The sequence below is a fragment of the Herpailurus yagouaroundi genome, unplaced genomic scaffold, assembly GCF_014898765.1.
Source record: "Herpailurus yagouaroundi ecotype Mexico unplaced genomic scaffold, PumYag 216, whole genome shotgun sequence".
Classification (NCBI taxonomy): Eukaryota; Metazoa; Chordata; class Mammalia; order Carnivora; family Felidae; genus Herpailurus; species Herpailurus yagouaroundi.
Window position 1 is genome coordinate 7,008,138 of NW_024412447.1, and position 16,484 is coordinate 7,024,621.

At 43.8% G+C, this 16,484-nt stretch overlaps 1 protein-coding gene across 1 annotated transcript in view; it reads left to right on the forward strand.

The window, feature by feature from the left end:
• LOC121017439 (zinc finger protein with KRAB and SCAN domains 1) overlaps window positions 1–16,484 on the forward strand; it is a 47,084-nt gene that overhangs the window by 8,178 nt on the left and 22,422 nt on the right. Inside the window, exons 2-6 of the mRNA XM_040455646.1 lie at window positions 1,617–2,129; window positions 2,374–2,527; window positions 4,501–4,592; window positions 4,869–4,995; window positions 7,451–8,340. Of these exons, the coding sequence (XP_040311580.1) occupies window positions 1,704–2,129; window positions 2,374–2,527; window positions 4,501–4,592; window positions 4,869–4,995; window positions 7,451–8,340 (1,689 nt within the window). The 5' untranslated portion in view covers window positions 1,617–1,703. The remainder of the gene's footprint in view (window positions 1–1,616; window positions 2,130–2,373; window positions 2,528–4,500; window positions 4,593–4,868; window positions 4,996–7,450; window positions 8,341–16,484) is intronic.

Sequence of the window (16,484 nt, forward strand, 5' to 3'; positions counted from 1 at the left end):
GAAAGTATAAGGTTTTTAAATATTAACAGATGATTAGGTTTGTCCAGGATACTTAGTATCATCTCTGGAAGTTACAATTACATAACAATGTCCGCCCCCCCCCATACACCTTTTTTTTTTTTTTTTTAAGCATCTGCCGTGTCACTTATTGGTTGATTTCTTGTTGAATTAGTTTGACATTCGTTCTTACCCACTAATCTGTGTGAGTGAAACCTCGCTGTAGGTAGAAGCTTCATCTGTGCCACTTTCTTAACGTGTGTTTCCACTGTTTGCGTTTCTTCGAATTGTGCTTTTTCTGTTGGGAGTCTTTAAGCTGCTGGTCTTTTTTCTTCTTTTCTTTTTTCCAGATGTAATTTACATATAACATCATATTCCAGGTGTACAACATAATGGTTTGATATTTGGGCAAAACGATAACAATAAATCTAGTTAACATCTGTCACCACAATTACAATTTTTTTTTTCTTGTGATGAGGGTTTTTAAGGGCACTTAGCAACTTTCAAGTATGCAATACAGTGTTATTCACTGTAGTCCCCTTGTTGTACATTATGTTCCTATCACTTCTTTAAGACCTAGAAATCTGTCATTTGAGCCCTGTCACCCAGTTTGCCTGCCCCTGTACTTGTCTCTTTTATGAAGACAAGATTAGTTCAAGCTGGATAAAATAATCCATTATTCCACATAACTGGTCTCAGGTAAACTGGGAGATATCACAGTACCGAAAAGTGAACAAGTGAAATGAGGAAATTTTGGCAGCCCTCTGTGTGGGGGAGGGAGGTTCCTGCTTTTTCCTTGGGACGTACCCTGTGACATGTGCCGGTTCAACATTTAACCAAGGGCGGGTGTTAATGTCAATTTGTAACATGCCGTCTGTAGAGTGGCACTGGTGGTCGTGCCTCCCTGCTAGTGCTGTTGTGTCCGGAAATAAGATGACGTGTGTACTGCTTGAAGCCTGGTACCTAGCGCCCTGCTGACACTCAGCTCTCTCTGGGACGAGCACTTAGAAAGAAGCATGGCGTCGTAACCTGCTGTCCTGGAGGTTAGGTGTTCAGACTCAGGCACACACCCTAAGGGTGTTTTTGGCCTGTTGGATGTTTCTCTCTGCGTGCTTTTTTTTTTTTTAAGGGGCACCTGGGTGGCTCAGTCGGTTAAGTGCCTAACTCTTGATTTCAGACCAGGTCTGATCTCTCGGTTCGTTTGTTCAAGCCCCACCTTGGGTTCTGCATTGACAGTGTGGAGCCTGCTTGGGATTCTCTCTCTCCTCTCTCTCCTCTCTCTCTCTCTCTCTCTGTCTGTCTCTCTCTCAATAAACAAACAAACAAAAAAACTTACAAAGAATTTATTTTTAAGTAATCTCTACACTCAACATGGGGCTCAAACTCACAACCCTGAGATCGAGAGTGTGCGACATGCTCTACCAACTGAGCCAGCCAGGCACCCCCTCTCTGTAAACCTTAACATATAAAATGACGGTGAAAACAGTGTGACTCTGGAGGTTTTGTTTTTTCTTTTGCTTTTCAGAGGCATTTTCAGTGCCTTGATGTGCAGCCTTGTGTGAAGTGCTGACACAGGTCACTTTTCATAAAGGTACTAATAGTTATGTTTACTATGTCAGGAACAATACCGAAACATATCAGAAAACATCCAGAACAGAAAGGAGAGCACAGACCCTGTTTGGATCAAGTCAGCTCCCTGAGCCTGAATGATGACTGCAGAATCCAGGGAAGCCACAGGTCTGTCCCCCCAGGCTGCCCAGGAGAAGGATGGTATCGTAATAGTGAAGGTAGAAGAGGAAGATGAAGAAGACCACATGTGGGGGCAGGATTCCAGCCTGCAGGAGACGCCGCCTCCCGACCCAGAGATTTTCCGCCAACGTTTCAGGCACTTCTGTTACCAGAACACTTTTGGGCCTCGAGAGGCTCTGAGTCGACTGAAGGAACTTTGTCACCAGTGGCTCCGACCAGAGATAAACACTAAGGAGCAGATCCTGGAGCTGCTGGTACTGGAGCAGTTCCTCTCCATCCTGCCCAAGGAGCTCCAAGTCTGGCTGCAGGAATACCGTCCTGATAGTGGGGAGGAGGCCGTGACCCTTCTGGAAGATTTAGAGCTTGATTTGTCAGGACAGCAGGTAAGAAGAAGGTGAAACCTATTCTGTATAAGCAGCACTTGGGCTGTAAGCCTGGAGCAAAGAGAGAGTTGCAGTTTGAAGCTGGCACTGGTAGTTTTTGTGGCGGTTATTCTTCTCCGCTCAGATGCTAAGAGGTGCTCTGGCCTCCTTCGCCTGCATCCACTCATTATACGTACCCTCTTTCTGTTCATTTAAACTCCGGTGTAAAAAATGATTTACCCATAAACCCACCATTTGTCCTCAGGTCCCAGGTCAAGTTCATGGGCCTGAGATGCTTGCCAGGGGGATGGTGCCTCTGGATCCAATGCAGGAGTCCTCAAGCTTTGACCTTCATCATGAGGCCACCCAGTCCCATTTCAAGCATTCATCTCGGAAGCCTCGCCTCTTGCAGTCACGGGGTAAGAAAGAAGCAAGATTTCATGTGGGGGAAAGCAAACTGTCTGGGGTGGGAGTGCCCTCTCTGTGTTGCTGAGGGCCTGTAATAAAAAAATGTTTAAGCATGCTTGTTTTTTTTTTTTAATCATTACACTTTATTGTCATTATTAATAAATAAATATTGGGGGAAATGAAACTTACAGCTCAACCTCAGGAGTTAACGTTACTGAGATGGTAAATAAAATGTGCATCATGAACTGGGGTGGACATTACATTATTCTTGGAATGGTTAGCATTTTGGATGTCCAGATTTTTTTTTACAGGAAAGTGCTAGGAAGTGGTAATATATTTCCGGTCTGGGTTTTAAGACACTCTTGTTAATGTCCTAAGTTGCCTTGAAAAGGATCAGTTTTTAAAATTCATTTTATTTCAGATGTGTCAGAATGTTGTAGAACGTCTTTTTCTAGCTTCCAAAAATTTCAAACAGTGTGGAAAGGATGGGAAAAATATTTTGGTTTTTTGTGAGGAACATGAGGAAAAAAATCATTTCAGGGTCATGTAAATGAAAATCAGTTTAAGTTTTTTTTCCTTTGAGGGAAATATTAATGTCTTTATCCAGTTTAAAAATCAAAGTAGGTATGTAGACATCTCTAAAAACAATAACATACTAAAAGTCTAGTTGTTCGAGAGGAGTTGATAAAGGAATGTTCCTTATCCGGTGTGTTTATTTGTGATGGCATTTAAGGCGTGAATATTAGAGCTGCAGGAAACTTTCTCTGCATGTTGGAGAAATCCATGTAAATCAGTGCATTGTGATGTTTGATTCACCACTGTCCATGCAGTCCCAGCCATGTCCTATCTAGGACTTGCGAGGTCTCTCTACCCTTCACGTGGGGGAAGCCGGAAAATTGAAGAGGGTGTTTTTAGTTTTAAGTGCCAGATTAAGAGCTTTTTGTCCCCAGAGTTAGCAGTTTTAGAGACCCTGACACCTACCCTTGATGCTTACTAAATAGATCTCCAGGGAATTCGGCCATTTGCGTTTATCCTCAGTTCCCTCTTGGCACTACCCCTCTTCCAGAGTCTTTCCTAATTCTCAGAAGGTTAAAATGCTAGATACTTGGGTCTTTTTTGCACCTTTTGCTTTAGCTTCTCTTTTAACCACCTGGTCTGAAATAGTTACAGGGTTTAGTGATTCAGTTTCAAGTTCGTTTCTCTTCTGTCTTTGCAGCTCAGTAACATCATCTGTTTATCCAGTAATACCTCCAAATCTCACATTACTTGGCAAGGGAAGATTTTAATTTTGCGGTTTAGAAATTTGTGTAGTTGTTCTTACACATTGCAGTTAGTGTGATCATCTGATCGATGTCTTGTATTAGATCCGTGTCAACCCATGCTTTTATATACTTGTGAATGTCTTGTCGACATTTGAAGCATGTATGCATTTTATCAGAAAACTGTGGCTAAGTGAGGGAGAAAAGTAGAAGCACAAAAAATGGCCAGAATAGATTCCCTTGTTACTCTGAGTAATGTCTCTGTTCTGAGACATTACTACGGAAGATTGTTAGCACTCATGTTATATTGTTCATAACTCAATGAAATTCTGATGCTCTGGCTCTTTGGACTGCGGAAAATTAAATTGTGAGCCAAACTTGAATCATGGACTGAATTAACCCATATCTGTAGCTGAGAATAGGAAGCTGGCTCTGCCATTCTTAACTGTGTGACATTAGACAAGTCATTTACCCTCTCAGGGCTTGGATCCCCCCTCATTAAACTAAAGGGATTGGACCAGGTGATTTTAAGGACCCTTTTATGACACCTTGTGACTCCCACCTAAAAGTCTTTTCTTTGTTAAATTCTCCGTAGTTAACTATTCTGTGGTTAAGCACTGAACATCGAACATGCTGGTGCAGGAAAGAGAGTGCCCCAGGCCCTTCTTGGAGGGGAGGCCCAGCACAGAGCTGGTTTCACTCACAGCTCCTTTCTCCTCCCTCAGCTCTCCCTGCCACCCACGTTCCTGCCCCTCATCACGAGGGGAGTCCCAGAGACCAGGCGATGGCATCTGCACTATTCACAGCAGATTCCCAGGTGAGCTGTGGGCCCCTCTGCCCTCCTGAGACCCTCGTGTCTGCCTCTCTTCCTGGAGCTCTTTTAGCTCTCTCCACCCAGGACACAATCTTGATGCCCCAACCCACAGAGTAGCCCCACTCCTCCTGATCCCATTCACCAGAGCCTTATGGTCACCTTTTCTTTCCCAGCATCCTGTAGGTTTGCAGTCAATTCTGTCCCTGACTCCAGGTTTGGGTGATGGGGTTGTCCCTGAGCTTTGGGAGAACTGAGTGTGGGGCTCTCATATTATTTCAGGCAATGGTGAAGATCGAGGACATGGCCGTGTCCCTCATCCTGGAGGAATGGGGATGTCAGAACCTGGCTCGGAGGAATCTCAATAGGGACAACAGGCAGGAGAATTATGGGAACGTGTTTTCCCAGGGTAAGACTAATGCAGGATTGTTGTCTGAGATTGTTTTGCATCTTTTTTTGTTAGTTGTGGAATTTCTGATGTGGTCAGCTGAGAGTTGACAAGGATTGAGAGACTACTGAGCTCCCCCCCCCCTTTTTTTTTTTCAGACCAATTAGAGAAGGAGCACAATTACATTTACTTAGCCCCCAAAGCCTGATACTGTGATTCTCTGATTCCAAGTGGATTTTTTACCTTTCAGTAGTTTTTGCTGTTAGAAATCAGAAATACTCTTGTGTTCTGAGTCCTCACCTCTTCAACCAATCTGATCCTAGGATTCTTCTCCGGTCCCCTTGGGTTGCAATGTAGGTGCCTCTGTCGAGGGGGTAGAATCTGTATTTCCTATTAGGTCCATGTGAGACCTGATCATTGGTCTAGTCCTAACCTAGGACCACATTCCTGGAGTTACCAAGCATCCTCCCCTGGGCTTTCTGTCTTTTTCCATCCTGCGAGCACAGCTCCACAACAGCTTTATTTAGTTCATGAACTTGCGCCTGTTACCTCCCTTGTGATTAGGATTCCCAGTTTCCAAACCCAGTGCTGGTCTTCTGTGGAGAGGTCTGTTCCTGAATGAGTAGTAGGAACAAAAAGAAGTTCTAAGAGACATCATCCAGATGAGACAAGGTGACACAATTGACAAACATTCCCATTTGTCCCTGCAAGACCTCAAGCCTTGGAAGACAATACTGGACAGCAGCTCCCAAATAAATAGTATCATGGGGGGTTCACAGTGAGACTTCTGCCGGGGGGGTGGGGAGGGGGGTAGGGAGGAGGGTCACTGAAGGGGACTGAAGAAGGAACCTCAGGTTTTGTCTTGAACCATAGATACAACCGGGTGATAGTTTCCTGGTTAAGCCAAGGAACTGATCTGTGTTTATGACCTGGGTATTACCTATCCCATGATAACTTCAAAAAGCAAACAAACAAAAACTGAGTACAGTCTGGGAACTATCCAGATAACCAAGGACTTTGGCTTGGAATTCAAAAGAAGTGGACTGATGTCCTCAGTATTTATGGCAATTTCATCACTAAAATCAGAGGTTAGATACCGTTCAACTCTCTGTAATTTCTCTCGGAGGTCTGTTTGGGATAGTGCAGACCCACTTGGAAAGGGTTCTTAAAGCCCAAGTAAATAAAGAATAGGGTTGAGATATCTTGGGTCTCTCCCTAGATGATTGTAGAGATAGATAGATAGATAGATAGATAGATAGATAGATAGATAGATAGATAATCTCTACATACACACACACACATATATATGTAGATATAAATAATACTGCATGGTTTTTGAACAGTTTTCAATCTCTATTTAAAAATAACGACATGCAGAATTTAGCAGTCTACAATAAAGGTGTATTCCAGTGTTTTACCAGTGCGCTGGTTGCTACACGAGAGCGTCAGCTTTGTGTTTGTAAAATTTGGGATTTTTACATTCTCTCTGTCATGGGCCATATACAGAATTGTTTTCAGTTTCTTTTCTGTTCTCCGTTATTCTCAGTGGTCTGTCAATGAAGGTTCTAGTTACGTTTATTAATGCCCCAACCAGCTGCTTCCCCCTTGTCTCTGATACCTGAGCACTGTCAGCTCTGTGCTGCTCTCACTGGAGGAGATAATTTCCTGTGTCTCAAAGGCCTATGTAACCTGCCAAGTCCAGAGCTCCTTGTTTTGTCCGTTAACCGTGGACTTGTAAAAAGCTCACAGAATTGGAGGAGTATTCACTTTTCCTTTATTCGCTATGTATATGCCTTTCTTTGTGCGAATACCATTTACTGTTTTCTAGGAGAGACCTGTCCATTCTTTTTTCAAACTCATACTTTATTAGAAATGGAAAGTGATTTTTTTTTTATGTTTGTTTATTTTTGAGAGAGAGACAGAGTGTGAGCTGGGGAGGGACAAGAGAGACAGGGAGACACAGAATCCGAAGCAGGCTCCGTCCAGGCTCTGAGCTATCAGCACAGAGTCTGACACAGGGCTCGAACTCACAAACCGTGAGATCATGACCTGAGCCGAAGTCGGACGCTCAACTGACTGAGTCACCCAGGCACCCCTGGAACGTTATTTTTTTAAACATATATTCCTTCAAATTAATTAGGGGGTGACCAGTCATACAACTGTGAATGATGACCTCCTGCATTCCTCGTTCCTTCCTTCCCTAACTGGTCCTGCTCCCTCCGCTCTTCCCAGGTGCACGCTCCCATGCTGTCAGCACACTGCCCCTGCTGTCCTCCTGCTCTGTCTGCCCTCCTCCCCCAACTCTGCTCCCTGTTATCTCCATTCTCTTCCCCTGTTTTTCTCATATTTCATCCCTGTGGATACTGTGATGCCACTTTACAGGCATGTAGAAGCTTCCTGGAGAACAGTGTCACTTGATTGATTACCCCACAGGTTGAAAAGAAAATGTTGCTATTTGTATTTTCTGTTGTGTCAGGTTGTGAAAACAGGAATGAGAATGAGGAGTCAGCCTCAAAGGCTGAAAACGCAGAAGACTCAGCATCGCGTGGGGAGACAACAGGAAGATTCCAGAAAGATTTTGCAGAGAAACGTGAACAGCAGGGCAGAATAGTAGAAAGGCAGCAAAGAAACCCTGAGGAAAAAACCGGAAGAGAAAAAAGAGATTCGGGGCCAGCTACAGTCAAGGAAAAAAAACCCACCACGGGAGAGAGAGGTCCAAGGGAGAAGGGTAAAGGATTGGGAAGAAGCTTTAGTCTGAGTTCAAACTTTAACGCCCCCGAAGAGGTGCCGACGGGAACGAAGTCCCACAGATGTGATGAATGTGGAAAATGCTTCACAAGGAGTTCAAGCCTTATTCGCCATAAAATAATCCACACTGGAGAAAAGCCCTATGAATGTAGTGAGTGTGGGAAAGCCTTCAGTCTTAACTCAAACCTTGTCCTGCATCAGAGAATCCACACCGGAGAGAAGCCTCATGAATGTAACGAGTGTGGCAAAGCCTTCAGTCACAGTTCAAATCTCATTCTCCATCAGCGGATCCACTCTGGAGAGAAACCTTATGAATGTAATGAGTGTGGGAAGGCCTTCAGCCAGAGCTCAGACCTTACTAAACATCAGCGGATCCACACGGGGGAGAAACCCTATGAATGTAGTGAGTGCGGAAAAGCTTTCAACCGAAACTCATACCTTATCTTGCACCGGAGAATTCACACACGAGAAAAGCCGTACAAATGCACCAAGTGCGGCAAGGCCTTCACCCGGAGCTCGACCCTCACTCTGCACCACAGAATCCACACGAGAGAGCGAGCCCCCGAGTACAGCCCCGCCTCCCTTGATGCCTTTGGAGCGTTCCTGAAAAGCTGTGTGTAAGGCAAGGAGTTGTCCACAAGCCATTTCCCCCTTCTGTTTCCAAAATTACCTTAGAGACGTGTGCCCACGGAGGGGAAAAAAGGCAGCCTCAACAGATTATAAAAGTCACACTTAAGGATCCTTGTAGCTACATCAGCAGTGTTCTGCCTTTGCATAGTCTGTGGGCATGTAATCCCTCCACACAGCCCCTGCAGGGGAAAGCTAGTCACATGGAGAATCCTCACGATACTTCCGTACAAGACGAAAGCACACACCACGGCAAAACGTCAAGCTTTTCAGTAATGAGGATACCTTTTAAGGTGCTCTTGGCCCAAAAAACCACAGTACAAAATTGAAGGATTAAGATTGGCCCCGTGAAAACGATACTGAGGTTTAAAGCTGCTTGCTGCAAACAAACCCCACTTGGCCAGCATCTTGCTATCCCGTATTTCTCAAAAAGAGGAACAGTTGAAACAAAAACTGCATTGGGACATGCTGCTCAAACTAGTTCTAGAGATGATAAGTTATATATGTGATCACTGGTAGCCTGCCAAAGCTATAGAAATCTAGGACTGTGCTGATCAGTATCAAACCAAAGATTTCTGGCTCTTCCTGAACGAGGGTACGTGCACCAGTCTACAGTTCCAAAGGACTGCAACAAATGTAGATGGCTCTATCCTCATCACTGAGATAAATCCTACTGAAATGGCAACAATGATTCAAAACCCTTCTCTCCCTTCTCGAAATCCCTAAAGCACTATGGCACTCCTAAATGCATTTCTCCACAAGCTAGCACTTGATTGTATACTGTCTTTTAATCCACCATTGTTTTGTGTATGAAAGTTTTCGTCCTGCCCCCTGCCACACCCCAGCAAAGAGATGCTTCGATCGTCACGGGATATATTTACATCCCCGTCAGCACTGGACACAGTGCTGAACACCTAAGACGCACTCATTATACCTGACTTCTAACAGGACTTTCTATGCTTATGATAAAGTCCTGCGTGAATCATGAGTACCTGAAGTATGGTAGCCTGGCCCAACTTTTGAAGAGGACCTTCGGAATCCGAGGCATGCTAAAGCTCTGGGGTCTGATGCTGTTTTTATCCTGAATATAAAAGAAAGGTGCTGGCCAGCTGCCTGCATAGACTCTTCCTAAACACAGATCTGTGAGTAAGTACCATGGAATGTCAGAAGTGACTTTATTGTCATCATCTTAAGAAAAATAGGAACATTTACTAAGGCCAGTTTTTAACATCTTTCTGTTCCAAAAGATCTTAGAATTCTCTTCAGTCAGCTGTTGAACGTGATCATTTAGGCACTTTCTGAGTCATTTGTAACTAAATATAGTTCAGAAGTTATAATTTGTGTTGCTTTTCAGAAAAAGGAAACCTGTAGAGTGCATCCTCCCCCCCCCACACACACACACTTTTCCAGAAGCTTTGCAAAAGCATTTGATATCGTTAGCTGGCAATTACCAAACAAGTTTGTTGCTCTGAGGAGTTCACCAACAAGCTGAGACGTGGTTGGGTGTATCATAGTTGAACTGCACAGCATCTCTTCTGTTTCTCACCCCTGAAGACTGAGGGGAGGTTCTGAAACTCATCTTTTCCATCGTCTGTGCAGGAGGAAACAATTGGCTGCCTAGAAACTAATGGCAGACGTTTTTCAGATACACATACGGGAGACGCAGGTAGCATGGGCTACGTAGGCAGTCCTCAGGGACTTGGGTAGAGATGACTCTGCTCCTGAGAGTGTGCAAATGATGGTGGACAGCCCTGCACGAACTTAGAAACAGACTAAGAGCAGACCCGAAGACTCCCCTTCCTGGGGGAACCCCACATAGAGTTTGAGGTTTTCCATCAAGAAACAAAACTATCATTGACCAGTTGTTCAGTGACCCAGCAGCTCAAGCCTGGGAGACAGCATGGCTGTATGGGGAACCAATAAGGTGGGGACAACTGTGGCCTCAGTTTCAGACCAAACTAGAAATTCTGCACAGCAGTAATTCTTTGGCCTCTCTTTAGAGCTGGGACCGACCACAGCTCCCCTGTAGCTTCTAAACAGTCCTGTCAGTGCTGGCTGAGGAAACTTCAAGGAAGTCTGCAGGTGACCAGACTATTTCTGTCCGTCCAGTTTCAGACCAACAGAAGAGATAGTCCAGAAGAATATGCCTACATAGCTTTTTATAGTCCGTGAAGGTGGAAGAAGTGCTTTTAAGTTTTTTTTCAGAGAGGACGCCACAGTGGAGGCTTCACGGCTGGTGCTCATCAGCAAAGACTTGCCACTGGGGAACACCAGGAGCAGCAGGCCGCTCGCTTAACCCCAGGCACTGATCAAAGCACTGACTGTTCTGGAGAGGGAACGAACTTGGGTTGGTTCCACATTGGTCCTTTTTTGTTGTTGTTGTTGTTTTTAGCCATAACTCCATGCTGACATTAATTCAGCCATCGTTTTGGGGTTTTTTTGTCTTGTCTTTGTTTTTGTTTTTTTGTTTTGAAAAGGAAAGTTCAGTCCAGCCTGTGCCCTCCTATTTCTCTTCCTTGCCGACCATGGGGGAGCCACAGCGGTTGCCTCAGATCTTCAGCAGATGCACTTCTGAAAGCAGCCATTTGAAAATGCGTTTTCTGGGGGCCGGGGAGGACAGGCTATGGCTGTTCACGAAAACCTTTCACATTGGTCCATTTATCAGCCGCTCAGTGTAGAGTGTAATTGGGTCACGGTCAGAAAGGCTCACCGCATCTCATTAGTGTGTCAGGACACTCAGAAGTTCTTGACTGGCCGAAGTCTATTAACAAACAGTTTAAGTACTCCATAGTTAACCATTAGCATGCTAGTTGACCTGATGGAAGTTTTTGAAGGGTTTTTAAAGGGTATACCTTAAATACACCTGCCAGGAAGATAAGTAAAATTCTTCAGATTGTGGGGGGGATTTGTCTGTATTCCAGCCTGGCAGGCAAGGCTCCAGCCTGAAAAGACAGATCTCTGAGGCATCTTGATATGTAAGACACTTCGTGTTTGATCAAAGGCATAAAAGTGAAACTGTGCTAAATGTGTACAGACAGCTCGCTGCATTTGATACGTGAGACCATTGACATCTTACATACATCAGAAAACTCATTCCAGGAAAGAACCTCGAGAATGCGATAAATATGGCAAAGCCTTTCATCACATCTCAGCCCTTGGCATCCAAAAGCTTACACTGTAAATAAACTTTATTAATATTGTATGTGAGGAAAACTTTCACGTATACCACTCGTTGCTTTGGACAGAAAATGAATTCCGTCAGTATGTTCCAATCATGTAATGAATTTCAGAAACACTGCAGAGGAAGCTTGATCCACTCCAGAGGATCCACAGAAGAAAAAAAATGTGGGGAAATGCTAAAAAGAAGGCAAAAATTGTTAAAAAATTGTTCATGTTGGGTACTTCTATATATTTTGTATGACCCACAATGTCAATGTCTGTGTTTTGTACCTTCAACCCTGGTTGTGATTCTGTGTATTCCCTGTAAACAGATAATGTATTTTATTTTAATCTATTTGACAGAACACATCACTCCAAAAGAGCAAAACTTCTGGAGTGAGTAGTGAAGGAGTTGATGTGGGTATAGACAAAAAGTCGGTTTACAGAACAGAGGAGGGGGAAGAGGAGAGAAAACCTTTAGAGTTTGGTGCTCACCAAATCAGAAGAGATTAGTAGATTCCTTAGGAGAGACAGGTCAATAGGCCTCTAAAATGGAACAGTTCCTATAAACATCTGCAGCTTCCTGCGCATTTTCTCTTCAAAGCCAGGAAGTGGACCTCTTAGCTGCCAGCTCACCATTTCAGGCAGAGAAAATGGGTTCTCTGAGCTTGCGAGGTGGGGGAAGAGGAGCTTCTCCAGGAATCAGGAGTAGGGAGTGCACTGGAAAGGCCCATTGGGACCCATTAACCTGACCAGGTCATATAAACTATGGCCCTGCTTCCCCCACTAACTCTGTTCTTTATGCTTAGGCAATTTGGGTTAGCAGAACGCCAGGATGGGCCCTTTCCTGGAAAACCGGCATCCAGTTCCTGGCATGGCAGGAAGTTTTTCTGATAAGGCTTGAGAAGCGTTTTGCAGTATTTGCTTTGGCTGTGCTCCTGTGTAGCTTCCCTGCTCCCACTTACTTCCCGTGATTATTAGAAGGCTTGTGAAGATTCATAGCTGTGAAGGAATTTTTTTCTTCCTTTTTATCCTAGAGTTGATCACCTTTTATTCCAGGGTCTGGTCACCCTGATGTCCTCATCTGAAGCTAGCTAACCAGGTTCATCCTACCATCCTCATGGAAGATTTGTTATGTGAATTGGAGTAACAGTATTAAAATGTAGTCAAACGGTGACAGCAATACTTGCCAGAGGAGCCATATTTTTGTGTGTCCAACTCTGAGCAACTTCTCAGAAATATTTATGAGGGGGCTGGGTTCCCCATTTGGGAAACCAAATGAAGGTCTGCAGGTTGTGAAATGAAATGTAGAGTCAGAAGAAGAAACTAAGTGGTATAAATAGATCTTTTCATAGAAGTTAGAGTAGATTTTTATTTCAACTACTACTGGAGAGTTTAATAAAAAGCATTATTTGCAGAGTTTTCCTAACCTAGGTTTAGATTTTGTTTTTAGAATGGACACACTACTGTACATTTAAAAGCAGTTACTTATTTTGCTATTCAAATTAATTTTTTATTATATCTGAAGATGAAATTATCTGTTTTACTTTTCAAAGCTTTGTAAAACAAACTTGAAGTTATAGGGAGGCTAAGCCATCTCCAGTTCTGCAGGTCAAATAAAAGTTGGAGAAATAACTTTGGACATATCATACAACAGAATGGGTCAATGTGAGAACTTAGTTTCATATTGTTCTGTTTGACAGTGGATGGCACAAACCTCATGTTTTCCTCTTATCCTGAAACAATGGAAGGTAAGGAGAGGCATGAGGTTTGGCTTCTAAACACTGTTATTTTAACAGCTTTTTTTTTTTTTTTTAATGTTTTGAGATTTCTCCCCTCCGTTTACTTAAAGAATTATGGCCCACTTAGAATTACATGGTAATTAGCAAAGCTAATTGGTCTTCAAGTTCAACTTTCTCCCTTCAGCAAGCACTCATGAAGCAGTGAGGCCGAGTGAGTGTCTTAAGACATAAAAAAAAAGACCTGCAAGTGATTGAAAGGTGGTAATAAAACTCAGATTTCATTCCAGTTTCAGATTTGGGTTTTAAGTTTCTTGAGTCCAGGGAAGGGACTAGGCAAGCGCAGTCGCCCCGACTCAGGTGTGTGTTACTGCTTGCTCGCCTTCCTCCTCACCTCAACCACTGACCAGTGTAAGTAAGGTTTCTTTCTGCCCTAGCAAGGACAAAGCATGTTAGGCTCAGACCAGCTTCTGCCAGTAGCAGGGGTTACATGAAAACGAATAATTGGGGGGAGGGGGGATGGGGGGGGAGAAGGCGGATGGTGATTGTGCAGAAAAATCTTGTTCTAAAACAATACGAGTGTGAGGGTAAGGGTGGGGAGGGTTACAAGCAAAATCAGCGATTATTTTAAAATGAACATATTGTATTTTTATTAACTTGTAGTTAAATATAGGTTATTACAACCAGGTCAACATGATAAGCCTAAATCTATATAGAGAGCTAACTCAGGCATTGTCTTGTTTATCTGTAGACTGGGTAAGACAAACCTTTCCTGTTCTGTCAGTCCCTAGTTTCTTAGTTTAGAATAAGTTAGATCGAAAGAAGAAAATGTGTCTTTGTAATACCCGCAGAATTAAGTTCTTGCTGTTGAAACCTGGCTTCTCATTTCACTAGTCTTAGGAGAGTCCAGACGCTTGGTAGATGTTCAAGAAGTGATTTTTAAATTGCATTTGTTCCTTTAAAATCCTCATTAACCTTTCTAGGAAGGCTTCTTTGAATAAATAATGGGATCTTAGAGGAAAAGTGGTTTGTTTTTTTAAAAGCTAGGGAACTCCTCTATTGAAAATCATTTGAAAACTTGATTGAGGACTAAAGTTTCCATTATGAGAAATGGCAGCAAAATGACACTTACATGCATTTATAGTCAATGGTCCATTGTAGGCGGCCGGTGGTGTCTGATGAATGTTAGAGCAGTGAGGTTGGGGAAGGAGATTGTGGGGAATTGTTAATAAGTATCTCTATGTTGTTTCTCTTCTGGGTCATGGTAAAACAATAAATTCTCACCTCTAGGTGGCAGTGTTGGTGGCGTTTGCTTTTTGTCCTCCTCCGTTGCATAAATACACATTTTGGGTGAAGGAAAAAGTATAATTTCAAAGTTAAAAACAACTGCACCCCTGCAGACCATCTTCGCAGCCATGAACGTGCTGTAAGTAACTTCACAGGAGCACGTTCCAGGCGGCCTTTCGAAGGCAACCGATGAAAACCTGTGGTGTGAAGTAGCTCTTCCCGATACCCCAAAACACGATTTTCTCAGAAGACGGAACCATTAAAACAACCTTTGACCAATTTATGACACTCCAAAAAAAACCGAACATCCTAACGGTTGGTGCAGCAGGTGATCTGTTCACATCTTCACACTGTGACCTCTCCCCTGATAATCTGGTTCTGTTATTGTGCAATGTAGTGAAACAGACTCCATTTGATTTTTTTTTTCTTACTTTGTCTCATTTAAATGCTTTATACACCCTATTTAGAAACCAGAATCGAGGCATGAAACATTCTATCTGCTTCCGTTTCAGGGTTCTTAAGGGACTACTAACTCCTGCCCTGCCTGCTCTAGTGGAACATGCAAACTCTTTTTAAAGTAAATAAAAGAAGTAAAAGATGGCACATGTGAAACAAAACAAAACAAAACAAGTTTTTTATGCATTGATCTTCACAATAAAATCCCCATTCAGGGGAACTTTGCCCTGTCCAAGGGTCTTAGCACCCTGCTCCCTCCACTGCCCAGAGAGCAGAACCTGAGCTGAGGGCTTGTGTACAGATGATTTATTTGGGGAAGTGATTCCAAAGAACTGAAGTGAGGGACAGGGTAGGCCGAAATGGGAAGAAATCCAATCCGTTATTGAACTTAGTCACTGCCGTGGAGGATGGACCCTATGGCAAATTCTGGCCCTGAGCTAATAAAATCGGCCTTGGGTAAGCAGAGGACAGGAACCTTACCGCACCCCCCACCCCCCCCCAGGCAAACTGGAGCTCCAAGAGCCAAGGGTCAGGGTTTCTTCCGGAAGCTTCTCAACTTTTTACTCTGCAGTCCAGTTCAAACCCTGGTGGCTGCCTTGCCTTCCTCTCTTCACAGCTGCAGGAGGGAAAGGTGGATGAGGCCACCTTCCTTCCACCCTTACCTTGGTGGACAACCCTATTCGCTGCCAGGGTCTTGGGTTCCCAGTGCAGGTGTCTTCTGCTCTCCAGTCCCCTGTGCTAGTCACAGCTTCACTTCACCCTTTCTCAGCAGATGTCCCTCAGTATTCTTTCCCAAGAAAGATGTCCCAAGAAAAATGTCCCACGTCCACCAGGACGTGCCTCACTGCCTGGTCCTTCCTGCTCCCTGGAGCCCCTGGCCTTGCTCTCTGGTGCTTCCATGCCCCTCACCCGTCAACACCTGTTCTATGTTTAAATAAACACACCTATAGTTATAAGGAGCAAAAGCAAATTCTGAAAATCTTTGGACTTTGTCCTTTCCTTTTGGGCTACCAAATTCCTCTCTCAAGTGGACCATGACCACTCTTCTCATCTCTTAGGTGCTGATCTCCCTCCTGTACCTCAGCTCTTTCCCAACCGTTTAAATGGAAGATCACAGGTGTTCTTGACAGAGCATTTTCCCTCGTCTTCATTCTCCCTTATCTAGAGCATTTGGCCATTTCCTTGAAACTCCGTCAGTGGCTTGTATTTTGCTATCCTTTGGCGGCTCTCTCTTCACTCATGAATAATAAACATCAATTTTTTCTAATCCACACATCAATTTTCCAAAAAAAACAGTTGACTCAAAAGTGCAGAAACAGGCCTAGAAAATGAAGTGACTTACCCAGTAAATGGGAGAGCAGGATTTTATTTCTAAATTTTATTTTGAGAGACAGCATGAGCAGGGGAGGGAGAGAGAGAATCCCAAGCAAGCTCTGCACTGTCAATGCAGAGCCCGACTTGGGGCTCAATCTCATGAACAGCAAGATCATGACC